General features: G+C 31.8%; 1 protein-coding gene across 1 annotated transcript; it reads right to left on the reverse strand.

The window, feature by feature from the left end:
- Nucleotides 1–759: 759 nt before the first annotated feature.
- On the reverse strand, nucleotides 760–3,432 carry LOC110614200 (isoeugenol synthase 1). Its single transcript, XM_021755709.2, has 5 exons — nucleotides 3,232–3,432; nucleotides 3,013–3,147; nucleotides 1,723–1,951; nucleotides 1,276–1,479; nucleotides 760–1,049 (listed from the first exon to the last, which is right to left on the reverse strand). The coding sequence occupies exons 1-5, from the start codon at nucleotides 3,424–3,426 to the stop codon at nucleotides 850–852; spliced, it is 963 nt and encodes a 320-aa protein (XP_021611401.1). The 5' UTR covers nucleotides 3,427–3,432; the 3' UTR covers nucleotides 760–849.
- Nucleotides 3,433–11,042: the final 7,610 nt, after the last annotated feature.

Consider the following 11,042-nt stretch of genomic DNA (forward strand, 5'->3'; position numbering starts at 1 on the left):
ATTTTAAATTTATGATGTAATATTAATAAAATTTCAATTTTATGCACATGCTTTTCTTCTATTCCCTCTATTAATTATCTAATTTATTTTAGAAATAGGTTACATCTAATGATTAGTTTGATCAAATACCTCCGTTTGAAATAATTTTTTTAAAATATTCAATTCAATTGATTTTTTTAACGATTTAATATGTAACGACTATTTTTAAATTTTATGGTAAATTTGAATTGAATCTAATTGTTACTACCGACATCCGATAGAGACCCATAATAACTTTTCGAAAAAAAAATTTCAAGACGCACGACTAAAAATGTGACGAGATCTGCAGACTTGTCACAAATTTCGATACGAAAATTCTTTCGTTTAAGAAGGTAATTTTACATTTTAATTAATTTTTTTAAATATTTTAGATATTTTCATAAATTTACATATTAAAATTTTATTTGTATTATACATAGTTTTCTTTAACTATTAAAAACTCACTTTTTTTAATTTTTAAAAAATTTTAATAAGACTTTCGTGTACAACATATATTTTCTCTTATTTTATCTTAACCAAATGATATTTGTTAAAATTTCTGACGGAGTCTAAACAGTCTTTTATTACGATTCTCTTATTTAAAATAAAAAAATTTAATTATTTTTAATTTAAAAATTTTTATTTTAAAAAAAATTAAAATCAAATATAATTTTAAAAAAATTATTTGAATTCTTTTTTTTTAATAAAATAAATCATGCCAATATAAGAAAAATATTTTCACACCAATTTAAATAGAACGGTTGTTTATTTCATTACAAAGGTAACCCACAACTTACGAGCTATTTAATCTTAAAAGTAAGAGTTCGAGTCTCATGCAAATGCTACCCGTTTGGGCTTAGGTGGATTAATTAAGCAACGATCAAGAAGTTTATCAATTGAAGTGTACATATAGTCAGAATATAACTTGGAAGCTTCCAGATCTTCTGCTGTGAGTTTAAAACTCATTTGATCACCTTTGATGAATATGTTGTGTAGTATAGACACTGGGATATTTCCTGGAAATGTTAGGGCTGCAACCAATTGTAAAACTATTATTCACGATTTAAAATAAAAATATTTCAAGAATTCAATTTAATTAATTTCTTTTTTATTTTAAAAAAAATAAAAATTTTGCATGATTTTATAAGAATACATTTGAATTTTTTTTCTTTCAAAAAGAATTATACCAAATGAGGGTTAAAAATCATCAAATTAGTTAAGATATCAAGCAAAAAGCAATTCAAATTAAGATCTTACTCTCTGAAAGCTTGACAATTTCTTCCTCAGGTATATGCATCTTTTTGAAGGTTCTTCCTGTCTTCTTCTCCCAACGAGATATCAAATCTAATTGAGATATAATATTTCCTGGTGGTCGACAGATTATGACACGGTTAGTTGTTCTTGGATCTGTCGCTGCTCTCACAGAATAGGCTGCAACATCTTCCTCATAATTCAGCACAGCTTCATGGCATAGGAATGCATCATTTGACTTATGTTCTTCATTTAAAAAGTCACTGGATACTGAATTTTTAGCTTTATTTTATATAAATCTGAACTTTTGAGCTATGTAGAGCCAATTTAAACAAAAATTATCTTTATTGTGAAACTTCATAATATAGTTATTATGTTTTTTATTAGAAATCTTAGAAAAAGAATAAACGTAAAAGGACAAAGATAGAGACAGGTGGTAATTAATTAACTTACCCATGGCATCACCTTTGCCATAAACAATAAACTGGTCAGTTTTCTCATATGGACGAAGGAGGTAATTGATAAAATATGCAGCAAAAGAGTTTGCAGATATATAAGTATATGGCACTCCGGCGACTTCTGTTGCCCTTCGAATTCGTCGTTTATTGGCGAGAATGGCCTCAAAGGGTGGTAGCCCACTTACTCTGTCCACTTCATTACCAAATTCCGAAGGAACGAACCTCTGAAAATATATATATATGGTACACATTTTTAATTAATAATGATCAATGATCATTTTCATCTATATTTGCAGTTAAAGAAAAATTTTCTCCATGGCAAGATTAATAGATATTCATAATTTAATTTAAAAATCTGTCAATAAATATTTATATAAATTATGTAATATATTATTCTATAAAATAATTTATATTTTAATTTTATTAACTATTAGTTCGTACTTGATTTCATATACGTTATTTTTAACTTTTATTTTGAATATAAATTATTTTCAATTAATTAACACAAATAATTATATATAATAAAAAAGTCATTTCAATAATTATTTTGAGCTAACACTTATTAGAAAAAGCACCTTAATATTGCCTGATCTTTTCATAGCAGAAATTAATTTGATCTAATACTTTTTAAAAAAAATTGAAAAAAATGGAGAAAACAGCTGGGCTGTGAAATTGGTCGGTTCGATTTTAAATCGAACCGAATTAAAAAAATTAAAAATCGAATTGTAAAAATATTAAAAATTGAAAAAATCGATTATAAAAATATAACTGAATCAAATTGAATCGAATCAAATCGATAAAAATCGATTCGGTTTAATTCGGTTACTTCAAACTAAAATCTGTAATTTTTTTAATTTTCTACTTTTAATTTCAATAAAATAATTCAATAAATATTTCACATAAATTTATCAATAAATATTATCTGAATACACAATAATAATATTTAAAAAAATCTATATAAATCCATGTAAAATTTAAAAATACGAATAAAATCAGTGTTCCAAATAATAAAAATATGTATAAAATCGATTATTCGGTTTGTCAATTATTTAATACGTTTAAACCGAACCAAACCGAAAATCGAATAAGTTGAAAAATATTAACCGAACCGAACCGAATCTTTCGATTAACTGAACTATTAAACCGAAATTGATCGGTTCGATTCGATTTTTCAATTCAAACCGATATACGCTCTCCCCTAAAAACACCTTAATATTACCTGCTTTTTTCATGATAGAAATTATTTTAAGCTAACTCATTTTTTTTTAAGAAAAAAGAAAAATACCTTAATATTGCCTGCTTTCTTCATGGCAGAGATTATTTTGAGCTGGTCAAGGTATTGAGGAACAGCAAGAGTTGAAATGACAACATCTACTTGTTTAAGCACCGAAACCAGCTTCTCATGCTCATCCAATTCTCCCTATAAAATTAACTTTACTTTTACATAAAAAGCTAAAGAATTAATAGCAGAAAATAAGATAACTAATAAATATAAAATAAATACTTGGAAGACAGTGACTCCCATGGATTGGAACTGCCTGTGAAGTTGAAGCTTTGAAGAATAATGGGTATCACTTGCTTTGAGTGGACGAACATAAGCATAAGTTGGATAAGCCATTGACAAGCTAGCCTTCACCATGTATTCTCCAATATACCCAGTTGCTCCAATTATCAGTATCTTGCTTTTCTCTGAACCCATATTCCCTTCTTTCTACTTAATTACGTGGTTGCTATTCGTCTCTTTTTATACAAATCAGAAAAATTTTTATACACGTGTTTAAATATATCTATCTAAAAACTATTAATATAACCAACTAATATTGTCGAGTGATTCAACACTATTTTTTAAGTGAAATTAAAGATTTAATTTTTATAAATTAAAATAAATACTTATTAAAAGTACTTTACCAATTAATATAGAAATACATTATTCGTAGTAAAGTGTTTAAATATATTTGTGTAAAAACTATTAATATAATTAAGAGTATTGGGATAGGTGGTTCGATACTATTTTTGTTAAGTGAAATTGAATTTTAATCGCTATAAATGAAAATAAATATTTATTAAAAGTATTTTACTAATTAAGATAATTTAATCTCAAACTATCATTATATATATATATATATATATATATATATATATATATATATATATATATAACATATTTTATTAATTGGAAATATACACTTAGAAATACTTTTTTTTTCTATAAAAAAAGCATGTTTTTCTATAATATTGGCATATAACATTTTCTATGAAGAGCTAATTATATTTTTCTTGTGGCCTTCTTTATGAAAATAAAATAATATTTTAGGGTTTAAACTGCTGTATTTTTTATAGCGGTTATAAAATTACTGTTTTAATACTATTAAATTAACAGTTTAAAATTATTTAAAAAAATTATTTTTTTATTATGTATAATAATATATTTTAATAAAAAATTTATTTTATATTAAATAAAATTATAATTTTAACCGCATTTTTATTCGTTATAAAAAGAAATTAAATCATTAAATATAGTAAAAACAAATATAATTATTCTCAAATTATTGCTATTGATTTAATATTACAGTTAAAATACATAAATAACAAATTAGACTCGGTTATCTTAAATATGTTTTTGTAACAGTGAAACCTTGATTGCTTTGTAATTAATATGCAGCACATTCGACTCACAAAGATAGCTCTGTTTTCATTTTTACCAGTCTCAAATTATATGTAATTTTACTTTTTAAAAATTAATTTATTAGTTAGTTTCAAATTAGTATGCATTTAAAATTGAAATTTATTATTTTTAAGATAATCTAATAATAAATAATACATATAAATAGATGATATATTAGCAACAACAATACAAAGTTTATTATTGGATAAAGTATAAAAATATATCATATAATTTTATTCTGTTTCAATTTGGAATTTATAATTTAATTTATATCAAAATAATATCCAGTAATATTATTTGTTCAAATAATAGTAATTTACAAACTCATTAAAAAATATTAACGTAATTAATAAAACATAATAATTAATTAAAAAAGAAATTTATAAAAAATTCATGTGATACTTATTTTCACTTAAAATTTTTTAATTCAATTTATATTAAATTAGTATTTTATTGATATATTTTTATATTAATATTCTTAATAGTATTTAAAATATATTGATATTTGCAAATATTACAATATTATAAAATACTATTTTGATATAAAATAAATTATAAATATTAAAATTAAAAAAAATTACAGTATACTTTTTTATATTCTACACTATTATTTTAAATATATTGATTCATTCTCCTTAATTCGATTTTTATAAATAAATTATAAGCCTATTTTTATAGAAAAAGAGCATACTATCAGCTGCTTATTTAATTTGTTACGGTAAATTAAAATTATATATAATAGCTGGCATAAAATTATTAAATAATTTAGATTAACTACACTAAATTAAAAAATTTGTGCAGAATTAGTGGGCCTACAAGAGAAGCGCTATCCGTGTGAGAAGAGATAGGGCCGTCCGAGATACTAGCAAACCACAGTACCTAAAAATCTGATATTGATTTTAGCAATTGTATTCGATTTCGGTCTTGATTTTAACAATTGTATTCGATTTAATTGCGACAAAAACATCGTAAATTTAATAGAAGAGTGTAACGGTCAGCTACTTGCTTAATTCGTCTTACAGATTAAAATGATCATGAAATTTTTATTGATATATATAAATTTTTAATTAATTCGTCTTACAGATTACTGAAAATTGATATACATAAATTTGTAAAGATAAATATAACCTTTTATCAGACTAATTAATAAATTTTTATTTTTCTTTTTAAATATCATTATTATATATATTATATACATAAGATGATACAAAAATGTTGATATTTTAAAACGATCATGAAATCAATTATATCATTTAACAAATCTCAAATTATTTTGTATCTTTAATATATTTTTTATTCTATTACTATATTTTTTATTACTTTGATTAAAAATATGTATTTTAATTTTCTAATATTATTGATATTTTCGTTAAAAAATTGTGAGACTAAATATTACTCTATATAAAGGGAATAATATAAATTGTAAAGTAATTATAAATTAAAAAAATTATTTTGTTTTATGTAGAAATTAGAAAATGATTATATAAATTTAAATATTATTAGAAACGAGCAGAATGCCAAAAGTTTCCTAAGAGATGAGGTTTCTCTGGTTGAGCAGTATTCGGTTCAAACCGAAAAAATCGATCGAATCGAATCGATTTAAAATTTTAGTTCGGTTTTTTATATATTTCGGTTCGGTTCGGTTTTTAATTTCAAAAATTTCAGTTATTTCGGTTCGGTTCGGTTTTGATAAAAAAAAATCGAAAAAACCGAACCGAACCGATTAGTAATAATAATATATTTTTTCAATAATATATAGAAATTAAATCATATTAAGATTAAATATTTTAATTAAATTTTAAAATATTAAAAATAAAGTGTAAAAAATAAAAAAATTATTAAAAATTAAAACCGATCAAACCGAACCGAATCGAACCGAATCAGACCGGTTCGGTTTGATTCGATTTCTAATTAAAATCGATTCGATTCGATTTTCATAAACACTCATATTTCGATTTTCGATTTATTAAATTCGATTCGATTTTAAATCAAACCGACCGAATGCTCACCCCTAATTATGTCAGTCTAAGGCTGATATTTAATTTGGAAAGGCAAACTTTTTTCTCGACTTCTGGACCACTGTATGCTTTGTTCATTAGTGAAGTGCTGCACAGCTTCCTTGATGCATTAATAATTGACATCTCAACGACATATGGATCACATGATACAATAATTTTAAGGTACGATAATTGGCAAATTATTTTGCCACCCTGTCTCTGTTCGAAGTACGCTACAGATTCTCTCTCTAGTTACTAGAGTGAGAATTTCTTTTTTTGAAAGAAATCACTTCTTAGGAGCAAAGTCTCTTTCTTCACGCTATTTATCGGTTTTTTTACAATTTCAAGTGGGGAATATTCCTTCATTACCGTTCAAAAAGGAAGTTTCCTCTCCACCTCTTAATAGTTATTTTGTTTATTTTGATTTTAATTTTTTATTTTTTCTTTTATTTGTTCATGTAATTTGTGGTGATTTGAAAAAGGTTCGCTATATTTTATTTGCACGCAATGACTTTTGCTTCTTAGATAGATGACTCCTCTTTTTAACTTAGTTATATTACTCAGATTAGATAGATGATATAGTTGGAATGGAACTATGTTACAATTGGTTAGGATCTGCAAGGGAAAAAATGTGCGAAGGTGGTGGTGGGTACCCACGGCAACCACTTCAATATTCAAGTCAGTATATCAAAAAATAGAGAGAATGTAATGAATTGTTTAAAACTTTTGTATAAAAAAATAGCGTACCTTTACCTATGTGATTCTTCTCTTTTTATACTATAAAAAGATGAAAATAAATATGATATTTTTTGATAATCCAGCAGCAATGTGACAAGCTTCCTGATAAGAGATATCGCCAGCTAATAGGTTGGTAATTCTGCAATTACAGGCGTAATGAGGATACGTTGGGTTATGCAAGATAACAGTAACCTTGTGCCGACACTCGCCTTGCCGAGGGAAGAGCAAGTCTTGATAAGGATCCAGGTGTTTAAGGTGTTAGGGTCTTCCTTTCCTCGTACCAGACTATATTTTCTACTTGTCAGGTCTTTGCAACGTGGTCTTGCGGTAACAGATCATAACTTATTTTGGGTGATTATTATGTAGTATCAGAGGTCCCTCCGCTGGTCTTCGATTCTTCAGATTCGAAGGAGATAACTGTTCCCAAGATATGGGGCATGTGGCCTCTTGATATTGATCTTTTGCCGCTCACGTTGTTTCACCTATCTGACCCCTCAATGATGGTTGCACTACTTATCGTGCCGCATTTAAAACCTGTAATCGAAACCGTCTTTATAAAAGCCCTTCTTCTTCTCTAAATACCATTTTTACTATCTTTGCTTTCAGAAGAACTCGTTCGCAACTCCTTTCTCGCTTATATTGCTTATAGTAATTTCCATTTTCCTTCCTCCTTCAATATGAATAAGAATACCTCTTTTTCTCTTTCTCCTAGCGGGGTTCTTCCTCTAGCTCCTCCTCCGATAGCCCCATTCGAGCACTGACCCCTATCATTCCATTGAGAGAGCACTTCAAAAAATGATGGCGGCTTACTTAGTAAGACCCATCTGTCTTCTTGGAACATGATATAGACCAAACCTATGATACTTATCAAATTCCTTGAGAGACTTTCTAAGTCTTGGCTCCTTCTCCCTGCATCCGTGTGAGTGACTTGATCCCTGTTGAGGATACTATCATTGTCTTTGAGGAGCAAATGAAGGCGGGTCTCTCTGATTCCCTATAGACCCATTTTTTGTAGATGTCCTTCAGTTCCACAAACTTTTGGTTGGCTAGTTTCATCCTAATAGTTGGAGAATCCTAGTGGTTTTTCAGTTTGTCTGCCTCAATAATCACATCAAACTAAGTATAGCTTTTCTCCCAGTCATACCAGCTGGGTACTCACAAGAACGAAGAATTTTGGCATTTCAGCAGTCGAAAGTACTTAACCATGTTTGAGTGGATACCTTCCTCCTTGAAGCGGTGAAAAAATAAATTTTTTATCCTCCGTCACCAAACGTTGGGTTGTTTGGGCCTCTCCAAATAAGCTGGCATTATTGGGTGGAGTTGAAGAAGGAGGAGGCTCGCCAGAGGGGGGAGAAGGATGAGGCTTTAGCCTTTCTCTTAATGATGGTTAAATCCTCGAAGAAAATGGACATCACCCAGGCAGTGAGGAATGTCATTTTATCTTGGCAGAGTCATATGCAAGTAAGCCAGACTCGGGGTCCTCACCCGCCAATCCTTCCTAGCTCTAGGGAAGGCATTTCCCTGGCTCGAAATCAAGGTACTTCTCTTTTTGCCTTTTTTTATATTTTGAACTGTCTTGCTTACTTACTTCTCTCTTTATTGTGGATATGGCTGGATCTCAAAGCAAATTTGCTAAAGTGGCACGCGCTGCCCGCAAAAGGAAGCTTGTCATCGAGGTTACTAGCCCCCTTGCTAAGTGTGCTTGCCCTGTGGAAGAGGTGATCATGCTTTCTCCTCCCCCGCCCCCACCTGCGGCAGAAGAGTCAGCCCGCCTACTTTTTGAGTCTTCTGCCCTGGGCGCTTCTGCTTCTGTCCCAGCTTTTGAACTTCCTGTTGATGCCCCCACCCCCTCTGCATTTGCTTCTGCGAGCATGGGGGTCGAATCTTCTTGGCCTCCGAGAATCTAGCGCCTGGCTTTAACGCTAAATCGGCCGCCCTCGCTTTTTGAAGATCCTACTCTAAGCCTCCTGGTAATCAAAAGTTCCTTGAGGCCTGCAGATCGCCACCACCTGAATGAGGTCTAGACGGACAAGCTTTTTGATAATGCCATACACTTCGCACTAGAGGGTGTCCTTTGCACCTATGTGGCCAAGAAACACCACAAAGCCTTGAGGCGAGAGTTTGGCGCCAATGAGACGGATAGGAGGTGCCAAATCAAGGAGTGTTCTAGGTTGAAGGCTCAGGTTGATGAAGTTGAGGGCACCATGAAAGAGACCCTAGAGTTGGTGGATAAGCTTCGAGCTAATCTGGATGAGGCCATGCTTCCAAGTTGGGCCATGAGAATCAGGCAAAATTTGTCGAGGACCAAGTGGCCCTATTTCATTGCCAAGTCCTGGAGTTACAAGCTCAAGTTGAAAGGGCCTGGGCTGCTTCAACCAGGGCTGCTGAGCTGGAGGCAGAGCTGTAGGAGACAGTAGCCCAAGGTGGGGAGACGTTCGTTCAAGGCTAGGATTCAGTAAGGAAGGAGCTGGTAAAGCAGTTTTCTTCTGAAGATTTTTCCTGGATAGACGACATCTTTCCTGAGGAGGATGCGATTGAAGAGGAGGAAGGGCATGTTGAGGACACTCCCAATGATTGGATCTCTACAAATAATGTAATAGATGTAGAAAATATCGTTGTAATGGAGACTTAGGTGGGGAAATATGAGGATATCCCTCCTACTATATAATTTTTTGTGATTAATGAAAATATATTTCGTCATTATTTTTATTGAGTGTTTGTATACCTTGTGCTCGTTTACAATCTTCTTTTAAGACTTAAATAATTTCTCAAAGGATTGCCCAAGGGTTAACATCCGTCCATCATTGTAAAACATAACTTGAAAATCCTTGGACAATAGGGATAAAACCTAGTCACATGGTCTGGTGTATACTTGCCTTGGGCTTGGTCTTGAGGCTAGTACTCGCTCATGAACGCACGTTCTGTAGCTTGGGCCTTGAATGTCTCAAAGTCTAGCACAGGGCAATCTCCCAGTAATCGAATTTGGCAAAACTTGCCTTGCGGCGGCTTGGCATAGAGCCTTTGATAAGTGGGGCCTTCGCCTGCTTTTTTTATCTGATTTATACCCTCCCTATGGCCTTGGACATGCCTTAGGATTTCTTATAGGGAATCAACACTAGTCGAGACTCGCCCTATCATAATCACTTTGGATTAATAGGACCAACGCTTGGATGGTCTAGTGGAACCCACCTTGCTACTAGCATGGCCGAACCCATCTTGTGACCTGGCCTTACTTAGTGGGACCAATGCCCAGCTGGTCTAGCATAACCCGCCTTATGACCTGCCCTAGCAGAATCCGCCTTGTGGCCTTATTTAGTGGGACTAACGCCTAGATGATCTAGCGGAACCTGCCTTGTGACCATGCCTAATGAAACTTCCCTTATGGTCTTGTTTAGTGGGACCAATGCCCAGATAGTCTGACAGAACCTGCCTTGTGACCAGACCTAGCGAAACTCACCTTATGGTCTTATTTAGTGGGACCAACACTCAGATTGTCTGCGGAACCCGCCTTATAACTAAGCCAGGCGGAACTCGCCTTATGGCCTTGTTTAGTAGGACCAATGCTCGGATGGTTTGGCAGAACCCGCCTTGTAGCCTTATTTAGTGGGACCAATGACTGGAGGGTCTGGCGGAACCTGATTTGTGACATGGCCTGGCGGAATCCGTCTTGGAGCCTCGTTTAGTGGGAACAACGTCCGGATGGTCTAGCGAAACCCGCCTTGTGACCAGGCCTGGCGGAACCCGCCTTGTAGCCAGGCCTGGTGGAACCTGCCTTATGGCCTTGTTTAGTGGGACCAATGCCCGGACAGTTTGGCAGAATCCACCTTATAACCTAGCCTGGTGGAACCCACCTTGCGGCCTCTTCTTGGCTCCTTAATATCGTTTCTTATCACTGAACAACACATGAAAATACCT

This window comes from Manihot esculenta, chromosome 4 (genome assembly GCF_001659605.2).
Source record: "Manihot esculenta cultivar AM560-2 chromosome 4, M.esculenta_v8, whole genome shotgun sequence".
Taxonomy (NCBI): Eukaryota; Viridiplantae; Streptophyta; class Magnoliopsida; order Malpighiales; family Euphorbiaceae; genus Manihot; species Manihot esculenta.